Below are 17,562 nucleotides of genomic sequence, written 5' to 3'. Positions count from 1 at the left end.
GCACTGTGTGTGTGTGTGTGTGTCCCTGTCGCCCCCTGCTGGAGGGGCTGGGCCCTGCTCTGTGTGTGTGTGCGGGGGGAGGGGTCTCTGTCGCCCCCTGCTGGAGGTGCTGGGCCCTGCACTGTGTGTGTGTGTGTGTGTGTCCCTGTCACCCCCTACTGGAGGGACTGAGCCCTGCACTCTGTGTGTGTGTGTGTGTCCCTGTCGCCCCCTGCTGGAGGGGCTGGGCCCTGCTCTGTGTGTGTGTGTGTGTGTGTGTGTGTGTGTCCCTGTCGCCCCCTGCTGGAGGAACTCGGCCCTGCACTGTATGTGCGCGTGCCTCTCACTCCCGACCCGCAGCCCCTGTGTCCGGCTGGCGTGTGACTGTGCATCTCCGGGGGTGTGGTTCTGTGTTCAGGGGCTCGGGGAGGCGCCGGCTCACACAGAGCGGGGACCCCCACCCCTCTGGCCAGCGCCTGCCCCTCTTCCCTTCCCCCAGAGATCCTTGTGCCGAAGGATACGGAATTGGGACAATTTCTTGCACTGAATTAAAAAGAGCGTTTGCAAGTCGCTGGCTGTGCATCGCCCCAGGTGGAATCACATCGGCACCACGGGGCCTGACGCCGGTGTGACGGGTTCCCGGGGTGCAGCTTGAACTGGGTACACTGAGCCCCCTGTCCCACCAGCCTGAGTTCCCTCTCACACCATGATGCTGTGACAAGCTACAGCCACGGCCATCCCCAGGCAGGGGCACACCCAGCCGGGTTCCAGGAATGGCCTCCCAGCCCCTCGTGAACCAACAACAGAGGCTCCAGCCAATCCCCCAGCTCTCCCCCTAGGACCGGGCCGTCCCGCTCTGGTCCGAAGCCTGACCAGCGTGAGGTTATTATTGCCCCATCCGCCCCTCCCTCGACGTGGCGAGGACACGCCCCAGCTCGGGTTCCTGAGCGGATTCCCCAGGTACTTCCACCAACCCCCCTGGTTTACGTAAAACATCAACCACGTCTATCCACTGCAGAGCGATGGATTTCACGGTGAGCGTAGAGATCACAGCTGGTTACCTGAGAAATAAATGTCAAACACCAATCTGAGGTCTCTGAGCTAGGCAGGATTTGAACCAAGCCGTGTCTCGCGCTGATAGACAACACAGCTCCTCCATACCCCAGCGGGGGCTCCCCATCAGGCTACGGCCCCCTTCCCAGTTCAGTGTCCTCCAGACGTGTTTCCAGGGGTCGGATTGTGGGGGGCAGCGAGGCCAAGGGATGACGTCACTTCCCCACCTTTATAGTTTCTTCCAGCTTGTTGGAAAGATCTTTCGCTATCATAGATTATCACGGTTGGAAGGGACCTCAGGAGGGATCTAGTCCAACCCCCTGCTCAAAGCAGGGCCAATCCCCAGCTAAATCCCCAAATGGCCCCCTCAAGGATTGAACGCACAACCCTGGGCTTAGCAGGCCAATGCTCAAACCACTGAGCGATCCCTCCATTGTCTGCCTGCTCCCTCGGCGACGTCTCCATTGTCTACAGTTCCTAGGACAGTCCCTGGGGGTGTGGATTCCTTCAATGGGCCATCAGCCCGTCTGGCTGCTCCAGTGTTGTACCCGAAAGGCTGGTTGTGGGTGTTCCCAACCTCGCAACATATTTCAGTAACACACACGTAGCAAAACGTCACAGCCCCCCATGCAAGGACAGCACCTCCAATCCAACAGGGCATTAATGTTCAACAGATCCAGCCTTTTAACCTGGTACCTCACAAGGCAGACTCGGTACACAACACATCATACCTAGGTGACAGTGGTGAATATGGGGGCTTCAGGGGGCTGCTGTGAGGCACAGAGTGTCACAGCTGGACAGCAGGGAGAGGGGGTGTCTATGGGGATAGATAGATAGATAGATAGAGGGGGGGTACGGGGATAGATAGAGGGGGTGTGTGGGGATGGCTAGATAGGGATGGGGTGATGGATACAGACACAGATTTGTATTTATGGGATGGATGGATGAATGGTTGGACGGACGGACGGACAAGCCGAGGGAGGTGAGATCTTTTACTGGACCAACTTCCTTCGGTGAGTGACACAAGCTGTCAGGCCACCCAGAGCGTCCCAGCGGACTACACGGCGGGACGGATTATTCAGCATAAGGAGTGACGTGTATTTCAAGAGACCATTCAAGGAGAAGTGGCCTATAAACAGCCGTCCAGGCTGCCGCCCCCACCCCGTCCCCGTAGCACAGCGCCCCCTAGTGCAGGCTGGGGTATTGGGGCCACCCCGTCCCCGTAGCACAGCGCCCCCTAGTGCAGCAGGACCAGCCCTGCCTGCCAGGGGAGAGCCCCCCCTGCAGCACAGCACCCCCTAGTGCAGCCTGGGGTATTGGGGCCACCCTGTCCCCATAGCACAGCGCCCCCTAGTGCAGCCTGGGGTATTGGGGCCATCCCGTCCCCGTAGCACAGCGCCCCCTAGTGCAGCCTGGGGTATCTGGGCCAGCCCTGCCTGCCAGGGGAGAGCCCCCCCTGCAGCACAGCGCCCCCTAGTGCAGCCTGGGGTATCGGGGCCATCCCGTCCCCGCAGCACAGCGCCCCCTAGTGCAGCCTGGGGTATTGGGGCCATCCCGTCCCCGTAGCACAGCGCCCCCTAGTGCAGCCTGGGGTATCCGGGCCAGCCCTGCCTGCCAGGGATGAGTGCCCAGCCCGCTCGCAGAAGATGGCAGGTCACTAATATAGAGGGATCTGGGTCACTTGGTGGGCTGGGCACAAGTGAAAAACGTGTTTCTATCCGGCCCAAGGTCCCTGTAGACAAAGCCCGGCTTCCAGGGTGGGGGATGCTCTCCTGGGGGCAGGGATTGCAGAAGATTGGGGGGGGCGATAATCAGCTGATCACAAGTGCCCCAGGAACAGCTAAGGGCGTCCGGGGGGCATCCAAAGGGGATTTTCCCTCTGGCTTTGGCCCTGGTGCTGCCGGGATCCCTGCGCCCAGCTGCGACGGGCCCCGTTCCAGGCGGACGCCGAGCCACCGGCGAGGATTAGAAAACCTGCCGCACGTCGACACCGCGGCGGCCCTGCCCGTCCCGCCCCAGCGGGGCCCCTTCCCCCAGCCGGGCTGAGTTCTCCCCCGCTGGCGTTAATCCACCTCCGCGGCCAGTCGGTACCTAGAGCCCTTCGCTCGACCCCGCCGCGGGCAGGGGGCCCCGGCGCCCTCACGCAGGTTTGGGTGAGCTCAGTTCTGGACAAGGCCTTTGCGGGGTAGCCAGTTAGTCCATCTGCCTGCCCATGTCCCCGTGCTGGGGAACGCACACGATCAACGGCCGCGGAGGAGACGGAGCTCGCGGGAGCCTAGACGCCCGGGACGGGCCCGTGCTTAGGAGCGATGGGTGTTCGGGGGGGGGGGGGGCAGGACTGTCCGGGAGGCTCCAGGAACGACACATTCGGGCACGTGATGAAACCTCCAGGAATACGTTCCACCCAACCTGGCAACCCCCGTGTGCACCGGTAGAGCCACGGAGCGGGTGGCTTTCAAACCGGGGGTCACGACCCAGGACTGGGCCGCAGAATGTAAGGCCCTGGGTCGCTCTGGTCAGCACCACCGACCCATTGGCGGCGCTGCCAGGTAAGGCAGGTGACTCCCTACCTGTTCTGACACCGGCCAATGGGAGCTGGGGGGCGGGGCCTGTGGGCAAGAGCTGCTGGTGCGCCTCCGCCTAGGAGCCGGACCTGCTGCCGGCCACGTCCAGGGCGCAGCGCGGTCCATGGTGCCAGGACAGGCGGGAAGCCTGCCCGCCACCCCGGCTGCACCGCCTCAACCCTGCGCCCCAATCCCCTGCCCTGAGCACTCCACAAAACCCGGAGCCCCCTCCCGCACCCCAAACCCCTCCTCCCCGGCCCCACCTCACATTCCTCACCCCAACCTGCTGCCCCAGCCCTGAGACCCTCCCACACCCTGAACCCCTCATTCCCGGCCCCACCTCACAGGCCTCACCCCAACCCGCTGCCCCAGCCCTGAGCCCCTCCCACACCCCGAACCCCTCATTCCCAGCCCCACCTCACAACCCTCACCCCAACCCACTGCCCCAGCCCTGACCCCTCCCGCACCCCAAACCCCTCATTCCCAGCCCCACCTCACAGCCCTCACCCCAACCCGCTGCCCCAGCCCTGACCCCTCCCGCACAGTAACCCCTCATTAGACCCAGCCCCACCTCACAGCCTGCACCCCAACCCTCTGCCCCATTCTGGGCAGTGAGCCCTCCCCCACGTCTGAACCCCTCATTCCCAGCCCCACCTCACAACCTCACCCCAACCCACTGCCCCAGCCCTGAGCCCTCCCAGGGGTCACCTGAACCTCTCATTCCCGGCCCCACCTTTAGCATCCTTGCAGGGGCCCTGACCATTAGTTGCCAGGAGACCCGCTGCCGGCCATTTATGCACACTGGCCTTTATCCCACACCTAGAGACTTAAGAAATGCATTCCCAGCCCCTAGACCTCACAACCTCACCCCAACCCACTGCCCCAGCCCTGACCTCCAGCCCAAACCCCTCATTCCCGGCCCCACCTCACAGCCCTCACCCCAACCCGCTGCCCCAGCCCTGAGCCCCACCCACACCCTGAACCCCTCATTCCCCGCCCCACCTCACAGCCCTCACCCCAACCCACTGCCCCAGCCCTGAGCCCCTCCTGCACCCTGAACCCCTCATTCCCGGCCCCACCTCACAGCCTGCACCCCAACCCTCTGCCCCAGCCCTGAGCCCCTCCCGCACCCTGAACCCCTCATTCCCAGCCCCACCTCACACCCCTCACCCCAACCCACTGCCCCAGCCCTGAGCCCCTCCCACACCCTGAACCCCTCATTCCCGGCCCCACCTCACAGCCCTCACCCCAACCTGCTGCCCCAGCCCTGAGCCCCTCCCACACCCCAAACCCCTCATTCCCAGCTCCGTTGGGTCACAGGCATCAGTTTTCTTCAACTAAAACTCCAGAAAAAAAAAAAGTTTGAAAACCACTGCCCAAAACACCTCCTGCCTCCCGGTACTGGGGGGAGGCAGGATCTAACGGGGAGGACACGTGATCCCCTCACATGTCTCCTCTGTCCAGTGACCCCCCTGGGGCCGCTGCACTCTCCCCACCCCACCAGAGTTACTGGGGGGGGGGGGATTTGTCCTCCTCCCGCTGTGCCTCCCCCCCCCGCCCCCCGGCACCTTCGGCTGCTCTCCCTGGGCGTGGAGCGGGACGGAGCCATGTCGGCTGAGGGTGGCCGCTCCTGGTCGCTGCTCTGTGCCTGAGAGGCAGCCCAGCTGGGGAGGGAGCAGTGACCCACGGGGCGTCCCCTCCGCTCCCTGCCCAGGCCTGGCTGCCGGGGACAGAGACCAAGCGTGCCCCAGGGGAGACCACCCCTGGCAGGCCAAGCAGAAATCTGGGGGGGGCACTTAACCCCCCTTGCCCCCCCCCAATGCATCCCCTCAGGGTATATCAGCCAAGACCTGTACGAGCTTAGCTCAGCCGGCCCAGGCGTGGGGAGCGAGGAGGAGCCCTGGGCCAGCGAGGTCCCCAGCCTGCTGCCGAAGACGTGCCAAGAGGAGAGGTTCCGGGGAACGGGATCGCGACGCACGGAGCTGTATCGGCCCGGCCGCCGGAGTGTAACAGCTTTGCCTGGCCTAGGGCGACCAGATGTCCCGATGTTACAGGGATGGTCCCAATATTTGGGGCTTTTTCTTGTATAGGCTCCTATTACCCCCCCACTTCCTGTCCCAATTTTTCACACTTCTTATCTGGTCACCCTGGCCCTGGCCCCTGTCGGTGCTAACGAGGAGAAGGGGAACCGCAACCTGCGGGAACCGTCTCTCCAGGGCTGATCGTCTCTGGTGGGGTCCCGGGCCCCTCGAACGTGGCTCAGGATGTGCGGAGGGGCTCCAGCGATCGTGATGACATGGTGCCACGGGGCCCAGACCCCGCTGTCGGCCCGGGCGGCTGCACCCGCACGCCCCCTGCGCTGCTCACGGCGACCCCTGCTGGCCGTTCGCGGTCTCAGGGGGGGTTTCAGGGACTCAGCCCCTCCGCACGCAGCCCGTGTGGGAATACACCGGAAAGGGACCCCTTCCGGGGGCAAGAGTCCAACAGGGCCTAGCGCGGCACCCTGGTTATCACCCCTCCCGGGCTCGCTCTGATCCGGAGCGGCGCCCCCCAGGGCTTCTTCGCCCCGTTCCCCGACTGAGTCGCTGTTCAGCCCCCTCCTGGGGGTAACAAAGTTACTGACCACCTTCCAGGTCTTCAGCCCCGTCTCTGGGCCACTCCGACCGTAGCTGGTGGGTAGTGGGGTACACAGGTCCACCCACTACTCCAGCGCCAAACCCCAGCACCTACCTTGCTCCTCTGGCTCCAGCCAGCAACTGAACAGCTCCAGCCCCAGCTCCTTTTTATATGAGCCTGCTGGTCTCTGATTGGCTGCTTTCCCTGCAGCCTCTCTAGGCAGCCTGGAGGACCCACCTCTACTGCTCTTTCCTGGGGCAGGGTGTGGTAGGATGGCAAGGCCTCCAGCAGGGGGCCGTAGGGCCGTGATTCCCAAACTTCAACAACCCGTGAACCCCTTTCACTACAATGTCAAGTCTCGCGAACCCCCTCCTAAAAACGAATATTTCCAGGGATTTTCTCCTTTACCCGAGTAGAAACGATAAAAGCCGTGATCTGGGAAATATAACATTTGTTTTGATGACACGCTTATTACACACTATTTATTATTATTGACCATGACGGTATGTTTATTACATTATGAAAATGGCACCACTCCTCCGAGATCTCACTTCCGTAGCTTGTATCAGGTTGAAGAAGCCTGTTATCAGACAAGGCCCCTACGGTTCATCAAGGGGTATCAGATGTGAAACAGCAGGAAGGGATTTAAGAAGCAACTCAAGAGAGTTCCTCCTCCACAAGCATTCAGGGCTTGAGCAGTCCAGGCAAACAACGCACGTTACAACAAAGCTTAAACTTCTTCTTCATAATAATTTTAAACCAAGACTGGCTGCCTGTTTAATTTTAAAAACAGCAAAAAAATATCCACCTCCCTTTTCCATTTCTGATAAGGAGTCTTGAAGTTTAAATCTCCTCAGTGTGATAGAGACGCTCGCTTTGATCTGCTCAGCTCCTGGAGGTCCCCAAGGCTCTGGGCTGCTGGCCCGGTGCTGCCCGGGGTCCCTGGGGGAGCTCTATGTGCCAGGGGTTCACGAACCCCAGTTTGGGACCCACTGCCTTAGGGTCTGGTCCACCCGCTCACATATGGGGTGTAGGATTTCGATCCGCCTGGGCAATTGGACCTTTACTCATTGATTTAATAAAACTGGGCGTGCGGCTAAGACGTGGTACTTGGGACGTATCTGAGGTCGCTCGCCTGGGGCGCGGCGTGTTCCCAGAGCACCAGGGGCCGGGCTGACGTATTCCTGGAGGTTTCATCCCGCGCCTTAATCTTTAATGAAAGATTCACCTTTAATTCCTGGGGACTCCAGACCAGTCCTGGAGGGTCGGGGACGCTCCTCCGGGGGCCATTTCACTCCGTTGAGCAAGGAACCGCAGCAACCGGAGCCGAAGCCGCGGCGCCGTCATCCAGCCTCCCAATAACCGAAACAACGGGCCGCACACGGTGTGTCTGCACCACAGAAAACAACCCCCAAGCCCCACGGCAGCACGTCTCGGAGCCGGGTCTGCACCGAAACCTTCGGTCCACGGGGGGGTCCTCGACCCCCTCTCCACCCCAGGCCCCACCTCTTCCACCGAGGACCCACCCCCGCCTAGTCTCTCCCCATCCCTGCTCCACCCCAGACCTGCCTCCACTCCACCTCCTCCCCCAAGCCCCAACCCCCACCCCACCTGTTCCTGTCCCCTCCGCTGCCTCTCCCTGCCCTGGTCCACCCCCACTCCACCTCGTCCCCAAACCCCCACCCCGCCCCACCTCTCCTGCCCTGGTCCACCCCAGCTCCACCCCGTCCCCAAACCCCACCCCGCCCCACCTGTTCCTGCCCTGCTCCACCCCAGCTCCACCCCCCCTGGTCCACCCCAGCTCCACCCCGTCCCCAAACCCCTGCCCCGCCCCACCTCTCCCTGCCCTGCTCCACCCCCACTCCACCACATCCCCCAACCCCACCCCGCCCCACCTCTCCCTGCCCTGGTCCACCCCACTCCACCCCGTCCCCCAAACCCCCACCCACGCCCCACCTTTCCCTGCCTCCCTGCCCTGGTCCACCCCAGCTCCACCCCGTCCCCAAACCCCGCCCCGCCCCACCTCTCCCTGCCCTGGTCCACCCCACTCCACCCCTTCCCCAAACCCCTGCCCCTGCCCCACCTCTCCCTACCCTGGTTCACCTCAGCTCCACGGCGTCCCCCAAACCCCCACCCCTGCCGCACCTCTCCCTGCCCTGGTCCACCCCAGCACCACCCCGTCCCCCAAAACCCGGCCCCCGCCCCACCTCTTCCCGCCCCCTCCCCCGCCTCTTCCTGCCCCCCCACGTTGCTGAACAGCTGATCGTGGCAGGTGGGAGGTGCTGGGTGGGAGGGGGAGGTGCTGATCTGTGGGGCTGCCAGTGGGTGCTCAGCACCCACTGTTTTTCTCCATGGGTGCTCCAGCCCCAGAGCACCCACCGAGTCGGCTCGGGTGCTCCGGTTGACCTCCGGACGTGGCGGAGGGAGTGAAACAGCCATGCCCTTGGGAGACAGAGCCAAGCCCCGACGGGAGACTTCTCCCCCGCATGTCCGAGAGGTGGGTTTGCTACAGGCAGCGACGTGCGGCCCCGTGGAGCCCGGGTCTGCCCGCACGACGGCACTAAACCCAGCCGTGCAGCCGCTCCCGTCGGGGGGGGGGTCACAGCCTGACCAGACCGGGCCACACGGCTAGTGTTAGCGAGGTCGTGCGAGCCCCTCGCTCCGGCGTCTGGGCTGGGACGGTCGCTGCTGCAGGCTGGGGGTGTGGACGCAGCCCTAGCGAGCGGCGCCCAGCAGGATTTGGCGTCGCAGAGGGGGAGCCCGGTCGGTGAGAACCGCCACGGGCACCGCCAGCTCTGAGCGGGTCGCTGCCGGCGGGATGGGGCGTCCGGCCAGGTCGGACGGGAAGCAGGGAGGGGAGCTGGGTCTCCAGCCCCACGGGCGGTTTCTCAGGCTCTGGTTCGAACAGGGGAGCCGGGGCCCCAGGCCGTGCAGCAGGAGGGGGCCGGCCGACCCCAGGTCCCTTGTGCTGCGTAGTCGCTGGGTGGGGGCCGGGCACCCTGGGCTGGGGGGGCAGTGGGGGCAGGGAGGTTCTACGGCAGTTGGAGGCAGCCGGGGCCCAGCGATGGCAGCTGGGGCTGCCGAGTTGTGGGGAGGCCGCAGGGATCAGGGTTTGGGGCTGATTGGGGTGTAATCCCAGCCCCCCTCCACCCCACAGAGCATCGGGGTCACCCCCTGCAGCAAGTATATGGCACAGGGATGGGGGCACCTTGGGGATGGGGGGATCTGGATAGTGGGGGGCCAGGGGGTGGTTATGGGGGATCTGGATAGTGGGGGAACAGAGTTTGGTTATGGGGGATCTGGATTGTGGGGGGCCAGGGGGTGATTATGGAGGATCTGGATAATGGGGGGCCAGGAGGTGATTGAGGGGATCTGGATAGTGGGGGGACAGAGTTTGATTATGGGAAGATCTGGATTGTGGGGGTCGAGGGGTGGTTATGGGGGGATCTGGATAGTGGAGGGCCAGGGGGTCATTATGGGGGTGCATAATGGGGAAGGGGGTCATTCTGGAGAGATCTGGATAACTGAGGGGAGGGGAGGGGATCATTTTGGGGATCCAGCTAACGGGGACAGGGGGTCATTATGGGGGATCCCTGCCCCCCATTAATGCACATCCGCCCCTCCCCCCAGTGTCTCCTGGGCTGGCTGAGAAGCTGAATTTCAAGTGGATAACCAAGGTCCTCTCCTGCCTGAGCCTCCTGACTGGGCTGCTGGCGCTGGTCTCCCCGTACTGGGTGGAAGTCGACAGTCCCGGGTTCAAGACCAACTTGGGGCTGTGGAACATGTGCATCAACTGGTTCTGCAAAAACATCCCTGTGGGGTCAGGTGCTGGACCCACATTGGCCCCTGGTATCCCCCAGCACAGACAGCGCGATGGGGCCCCCCGATCCCGACCCGCAGCCCCTCAACCCACTCGCCACACACAGCGCAACCAGTGTCCCCCAATCCCGACCCGCAGCACAACCAGTGTCCCCCCGATCCCGACCTGCAGCCCCTCAACCCACCCGCCACACACAGCGCAACCGGTGTCCCCCAATCCCGACCCGCAGCACAACCAGTGTCCCCCCGATCCCGACCCGCAGCCCCTCAACCCACTCGCCACACACGGCGCAACCAGTGTCCCCCCAATCCCGACCCGCAGCACAACCCGTGTCCCCCCGATCCCGACCTGCTGCACCTCAGTGTCCCCGACCCGCCACACACAGCGCAACCAGTGTCCCCCCAATCCCGACCCGCAGCACAACCAGTGTCCCCCCGATCCCGACCCGCAGCCCCTCAACCCACTCACCACACACAGCGCAACCGGTGTCCCCCCGATCCCGACCCGCAGCCCCTCAGCCCACTCGCCACACACAGCGCAACCGGTGTCCCCCAATCCCGACCCGCAGCACAACCAGTGTCCCCCAATCCCAACCCGCAGCACAACCAGTGTCCCCCCGATCCCGACCCACAGCCCCTTCACCCACCACGCAGCACAACCGGTGTCCCCCCAATCCCGACCCGCAGCTCCTCAACCCACCTGCCGCACAGCACAACCAGTGTCCCCCCGATCCCGACCCACAGCCCCTTCACCCACCACGCAGCACAACCGGTGTCCCCCCAATCCCGACCCGCAGCCCAGTCCTGGCCTCCACCCCCTCAGCTCTGCCAGTGCCGATGAGTCTCAGGCCAGTGGGGTTGGGGCGCAGGGGGCTGCAGGGAGATTCCCCTCATTAACCAGCCTGGCTCTTGATCCCTCAGTGGCATTCGAGGTGGCCAAAGCGCTGATGACGCTCTCCACTCTGCTGGGGTTCATCGCCGTCTGCTCCGTCCTCACCTCCTTCCACACCTTCCGCAAATACAGGCTGGCCGCTGTCACCAACCTCTTGACAGGTACCGCTCGCCCGGCGCTGGGACGCAACCAGCTCTGGGGTGGGGCGCGGGGGCTGGTTATACAGGGACCCCTCGCCCGGCGCTGAGATGCAGCCAGCTCTGGGGTGGGGCGCGGGGGCTGGTTATACAGGGACCCCTCGCCCCGTGCTGAGATGCAGCCACCTCTGGGGTGGGGCACGGGGGCTGGTTATACAGGGACCCCTCGCCCGGCGCTGAGATGCAGCCACCTCTGGGGTGGGGCATGGGGGCTGGTTATACAGGGATCCCTCGCCCGGTGCTGAGATGCAGCCAGCTCTGGGGTGGGGCCCAGGGGTTGGTTATACAGGGATCCCTCGCCCGGCGCTGAGATGCAGCCAGCTCTGGGGTGGGGCGTGGGGGCTGGTTATACAGGGATCCCTCGCCCGGCGCTGAGATGCAGCCAGCTCTGGGGTGGGGCACAGGGGTTGGTTATATGGGGCTCTCTCACCTGGGGGCCAGCTCTGGGGTGAGGGAACTGACTAACAGCTGAGGGGGGCTGGAGAAGGAAGGTTGCAACCCAGACCTCTGCCCCCCCCCCACCAACACAGGGCTCCTCATGCTCCTCAGCATCCTCATCTTCGGGTTGTCGTTCTCCAAGATCGCGACCGCCTTCCACCCCGAGGTGGAAGCCCATCGCGGCTGGTCCTTCTTCGTGGCCTGCCTGGCCTGCTTCCTCTTCCTGCTCAGCGGTGAGGGACCCAGAGCGCGGGAGGCGGGGGTGGGGATGGGGCTGGATGGGGATAGGTACCCTGGTGGGAGGGGCTGTGGGGTGGGATGCTGGGGAGGGGGTTGGGGGTGCTGGGGCTGTCGGGGAGGAGGTTGTAGGGGGTTGGGGGGATGGGGAGCACTGGGGGCTATGGAGGTTTGGGAGGGGCTGGGGGGGTTCACCCCATGGACGGGTTGTGACTCCCTCCGAGCCCACCACTCACCCCAGCTCTCCCACCCCCCACAGGACTCGTGAGTCTCATCACCCACACCCAGTGCTGCGAGACGCCCACCGAGCACCTCAACCAAGTGGCCCCCCAATGGGGCAGGTCCTGGCCCGGCTCCACGGCCCAGATTCACCAGAACCAACCCGGCCAGGATCTGCCCCCGCCGGTGTGAGGGCAGGGACCAGGTCGCGCTGCGTGTGTGTGTGTGTGTGTGTGTGTGTGTGTGTGTGTCCCTGCCGCCCCCTGCTGGAGTGGCTGAGCCCTACACTGTGTGTGTGTGTGTGGGTGGGTGTGTGGGTGGGTGGGTGTGTGTCCCTGCTGCCCCCTGCTGGAAGGGCTGGGCCCTGCACTCTGTGTGTGTGTGTGTGTGTGTGTGTGTGTGTGTGTGTGTCCCTGCCGCCCCCTGCTGGAGTGGCTGAGCCCTACACTGTGTGTGTGTGTGTGTGTGTGTGTGTGTGTGTGTGTGTGTGTGTGTGTGTAGCCACACGTGCCCCTGTGTCCGGCTGGCGTGTGACTGTGCGTCTCAGACAGCCTGTGTCTCCGGGGGTGTGATTCTGCGTCCGGGGGCTCGGGGAGGTGCCGGCTCACACAGAGCGGGGACCCCCGCCCCTCTGGCCAGCGCCTGCCCCTCTTCCCTTCCCCCCAGAGATCCTTGTGCCGAAGGATACGGAATCGGGACAATTTATTGCACTGAATTAAAAAGAGCGTTTGCAATTCGCTGGCTGTGCATCGCCCCAGGTGGAATCACATCGGCACCATGAGGCCTGACGCTGGAGAGCGGGACGAGCAAAGGGGGGGGGGTCTCTGGGAATAGATAGATAGATAAGAGGGGGTGGATGGGGATAGATAGATTGATGGGGGGGGTGGATGGGGATAGATAGATTGATGGGGGGTGGATGGGGATGGGGGGGTTGGACGGGGAGGATCGCGACATAGTTAACTACCTGTCCCAACCCCTGTGCTCTGACCCCAGCTGAGCTCAGGGGCCAGTTGTGCCAGGCGCTGCCCGGACACACAGGGGAGACAGGCCCTGCCCAGCAGTTCAGGAACTGACTAGCCAGCGGGCAGACGTGGCGCTGGCCCTGCGTTCAGACGGGGAATGGGAGGCCAGAGATGCTGTGGCTCGCGCTGGCTGGGAAAATGCAGTTCAGGTCCACGAAAATTTCCACGTGTTTCGGGGACGGGGGTGGGGGGGATTAAACCATCCAGGCTGAAGCAGGAGAAAAAGCCCAAAACTCTCGAAAATCTCCAGAGACCCGAAATCCAGCGGCAGATTGTTTCGGAAACACCGACAAAGGGGGGGGCTTTTTTGAAGGAAATGTTGCAGGAAGCTCATGGGGTGAGCTGCAGACGGGGCGGGACAGCGGCCTGGTCACTTTCGCGCTGCTCCCCAGGCTGCACGGTCCCCGGCCCGTGGCAGCCCTCACACCCCCATAGTCCGGCCGGAGGGGGGGGGCTGCGGCCCTGTAAGCCCCAGGGGCTCCGAGGCTCCCGGCTGAGCGGGGCTGTCGGGGTTCGCGGAGATCCGGCCACGGGACGGTTCGATTCGGCTGCACGGGTCACGGCCGCCGGAGGAACGTTTCGTGGGAATTGCTGATTCCATCAGCGGGACATGGAGCTGGATCTCTCTCACATTTCATTCGAGGCTTGAACGACCGACAGATCTTACAGCGATCGGTTACATGAGTCTCACGCAAGGAGCGAAGACACTGAGTGTGCGGGTCGCTTCTTGGCACAGAACTGCGACAGGAGTCGCACGACTCGAAGCCTGGGGCACGGGCCATGCCCCGCACCGGACACCAAACTAAAGAAGTTCTCCAGCTAAGGAGAAGATGAACACGACTCAGGCTACTCGAAGGCCGACAGCAAGGCTGGAGCACGAAGTACCAACGACCTTCACTGGCGGCAAGAAGGAAGTGAGGGTGGGGGGAGTGAACAGCTCCCCTTACAGCGCGTGATAGAGGCGCCACTCCGGGGGTCGCAGCGGTGCTCCCCCGCTCTGGGTACTGCTAAGGGAAAACCTTCCAGCACCGGTGCACGTGGCGAGCACACACACCTGCTGTGGAATACGCAGGAGCAATCACTCAAAGAAGAATAGCTAGTTCCACATTGTTCTTCAAACCTCAGATCACTGAAATGCAGCTGAGATACTGTATGACTGTAGTGCGTCTGGCACTGCCTGCATCTAACATCAGGACAGGAGAAGAGCACAAGACTGGCCCGAGCTTCTATGAAAAAAAAAAAAGGCAAGACACCCCCCCCCCCCACTAGCAATGCAACAAGAAGGGAGAACAGTAGCTGGGGCCAAGAGAGGAGATGCAATGAAACCCTTCTGTCCCCACACACGTATTCACACACAAACAAGGGAAAGCGCCTCAATCATCCCGTAGGTCAATTTGGCACATTAGCCAGGAGGAAGCAGATTGTGAGTGTTTTCGACCACAAACCCCATCCCTCCCGATTTGCAACCATCCCTGGACCAGTGACAGGTGCACAACCATCCCCGGACCAGTGGCAGGTGCATAGGCAGCAAATTCATTGGAAATCAGCAAGGAGGAAGCCAGTAGAAAAAATGAAAGGGCCCACTCTGGTATCACCTTGGGGTCAGGGGTGTGCTCCGTACCCACAACCTTACCTCCCTTTTCACGTATTCACACACAAACAAGGGAAAGAGCGCGCCTCAATCATCCAAAAGATCAGGGTTCGGCAACCTTTCAGAAGTGCTGTGCCGAGTTTTCATTTAGTCTCTCTGATTTAAGGTTTCGCATGCCAGCAATACATTTTAATATTTTTAGAAGGTCTCTTTCTATAAGTCTATAATATATAACTAAACTATTGTTGTATATAAAGTAAATAAGGTTTTTAAAATTCTTAAGAAGCTTCATTTAAAATTAAATTAAAATGCAGAACCCCCCAGACCCCTACAATAGGTCAATTTGGCACATTAGGCAGGAGGAAGCAGAATGTGAGTGTTTTCGACCACAAACCCTGTCCCTCCTGATTCGCATCCCCATGGACCAGGTGGCAGCAAGTCCTGAGCAGCAGGAGCCCAGATGGTTACGTTGCGCGGCAGAAACTGCAACTAGTTGCAAAACGGGAGGGTTGCACAATGTGTGGTTACACCTGCTCACACAGAGCGGGGACCCCCGCCCCTCTGGCCAGGGCACGCCCCTCTTCCCTTCCCCCCAGAGATCCTTGTGCCGAAGGATACGGAATCGGGACAATTTCTTGCACTGAATTAAAAAGAGAGTTTACAATTCGCTGGCTGTGCATCGCCCCAGGTGGAATCACATCGGCACCACGAGGCCTGATGCCGGAGAGCGGGAAGAGCGAGAGAGAGAGCGAGAGAGAGAGAGAGAGAGAGGTGTCTATGGGGCTTGATAGATAGATAGATAGATAGATGGGGTGGATGGGGATAGATAGATAGATGGGGGGTGGATGGGGATGGGGGGTTGGACGGGGAGGATCGCGACATAGTTAACTACCTGTCCCAACCCCTGTGCTCTGACCCCAGCTGAGCTCAGGGGCCAGTTGTGCCAGGCGCTGCCCGGACACACAGGGGAGACAGGCCCTGCCCAGCAGTTCAGGAACTGAGTAGCCAGCGGGCAGACGTGGCGCTGGCCCTGCGTTCGGACGGGGAATGGGAGGCCAGAGACGCTGTGGCTCGCGCTGGCTGGGAAAATGCAGTTCAGGTCCACGAAAATTTCCACGTGTTTCGGGGACGGGAGTGGGGGGGATTAAACCATCCAGGCTGAAGCAGGAGAAAAAGCCCAAAACACTCGAAAATCTCCAGAGACCCGAAATCCAGCGGCAGATTGTTTCGGAAACACCGACAAGGGGGGGGGCTTTTTTGAAGGAAATGTTGCGGGAAGCTCATGGGGTGAGCTGCAGACGGGGCGGGACACCGGCCTGGTCACTTTCTTGCTGCTCCCCAGGCTGCAGGGTCCCCGGCCCGTGGCAGCCCTCGCGCCCCCATAGTCCGGCCGGAGGGGGGTGGCTGCGGCCCTGTGAGCCCCAGGGGCTCTGAGGCTCCCGGCTGAGTGGGGCTGTCGGGGTTCGCGGAGATCCAGCCACGGGACGGTTCGATTCGGCCGTGCGGGTAACGTCCGCCGGAGGAACGTTTCGTGGGAATTGCTGATTCCATCAGCGGGACATGGAGCTGGATCTCTCACATTTCATTCGAGGCTTGAACGACCGACAGATCTTACAGCGATCGGTTACATGAGTCTCACGCAAGGAGCGAAGACACTGAGTGTGCGGGTCGCTTCTTGGCACAGAACTGCGACAGGAGTCGCACGACTCGAAGCCTGGGGCACGGGCCATGCCCCCCACCAGACACCAAACTAAAGAAGTTCTCCAGCTAAGGGGAAGATGAACACGACTCAGGCTACTCGAAGGCCGACAGCAAGGCTGGAGCACGAAGTACCAACGACCTTCACTGGCGGCAAGAAGGCAGTGAGGGTGGGGGGAGTGAACAGCTCCCCTTACAGCGTGTGATAGAGGCGCCATTCCAGGGGTCGCAGCGGTGCTCCCCCGCTCTGGGTACTGCTAAGGGAAAACCTGCCGGCACCGGTGCACGTGGCGAGCACACACACCTGCTGTGGAATACACAGGAGCAATCACTCAAAGAAGAATAGCTAGTTCCACATTGTTCTTCAAACCTCAGATCACTGAAATGCAGCTGAGATACTGTATGACTGTAGTGCGTCTGGCACTGCCTGCATCTAACATCAGGACAGGAGAAGAGGACAAGACTGGCCCGAGCTTCTATGAATAAAAAAAAAGGCGAGACACCCCCACCCCCTAGCAATGCAACAAGAAGGGAGAACAGTAGCTGGGGCCAAGAGAGAAGATGCAATGAAACCCTTCTGTCCCCACACACATATTCACACACAAACAAGGGAAAGCGCCTCAATCATCCCATAGGTCAATTTGGCACATTAGCCAGGAGGAAGCAGATCGTGAGTGTTTTCGACCACAAACCCCATCCCTCCCGATTTGCAACCATCCCTGGACCAGTGACAGGTGCGTAGGCAGCCAAGTCATTGGAAGCCAGTAGAAAAAATGAAAGGGGCCACTCTGGTTATCACCTTGGGGTCAGGGGTGTGCTCTGTACCCCCAACCTTACCTCCCTTTTCACGTATTCACACACAAACAAGGGAAAGAGCGCGCCTCAATCATCCAAACGATCAGGGTTCGGCAACCTTTCAGAAGTGCTGTGATGAGTTTTCATTTAGTCTCTCTGATTTAAGACTTCGCGTGCCAGTAATACATTTTAATATTTTTAGAAGGTCTCTTTCTATAAGTCTATAATATAGAACTAAACTATTGTTGTATATAAAGTAAATAAGGTTTTTAAAATGCTTAAGAAGCTTCATTTAAAATTAAATTAAAATGCAGACCCCCCCCAGACCCCTGCAATAGGTCAATTTGGCACATTAGGCAGGAGGAAGCAGAATGTGAGTGTTTTCGAGCACACACCCTGTCCCTCCTGATTCGCAACCCCATGGACCAGGTGGCAGCAAGTC

At 61.6% G+C, this 17,562-nt stretch overlaps 1 protein-coding gene across 3 annotated transcripts; it reads left to right on the top strand.

Annotated features, from left to right (window-relative positions):
* Nucleotides 1-9,243: 9,243 nt before the first annotated feature.
* On the top strand, nt 9,244-12,314 carry LOC120390400. 3 transcript variants are annotated; one of them, XM_039513045.1, is made up of 5 exons: nt 9,244-9,395; nt 9,843-10,037; nt 10,953-11,084; nt 11,651-11,791; nt 12,055-12,314. In XM_039513045.1, coding segments are annotated over exons 1-5 (621 nt in total). In that variant the 5' UTR covers nt 9,244-9,394; the 3' UTR covers nt 12,207-12,314. The 3 variants fall into 3 exon arrangements, with proteins under 3 accessions (XP_039368979.1, XP_039368977.1, XP_039368978.1); XM_039513043.1 differs by having other exon boundaries at nt 9,843-10,061; XM_039513044.1 differs by having other exon boundaries at nt 9,247-9,391; nt 9,843-10,061.
* Nucleotides 12,315-17,562: the final 5,248 nt, after the last annotated feature.

Source organism: Mauremys reevesii, linkage group 24 (genome assembly GCF_016161935.1).
Source record: "Mauremys reevesii isolate NIE-2019 linkage group 24, ASM1616193v1, whole genome shotgun sequence".
In the NCBI taxonomy this organism is placed as follows: domain Eukaryota; kingdom Metazoa; phylum Chordata; order Testudines; family Geoemydidae; genus Mauremys; species Mauremys reevesii.
Note: the sequence above shows the minus strand (reverse complement) of the source record. Positions and strands in the feature narration are given on the sequence as shown.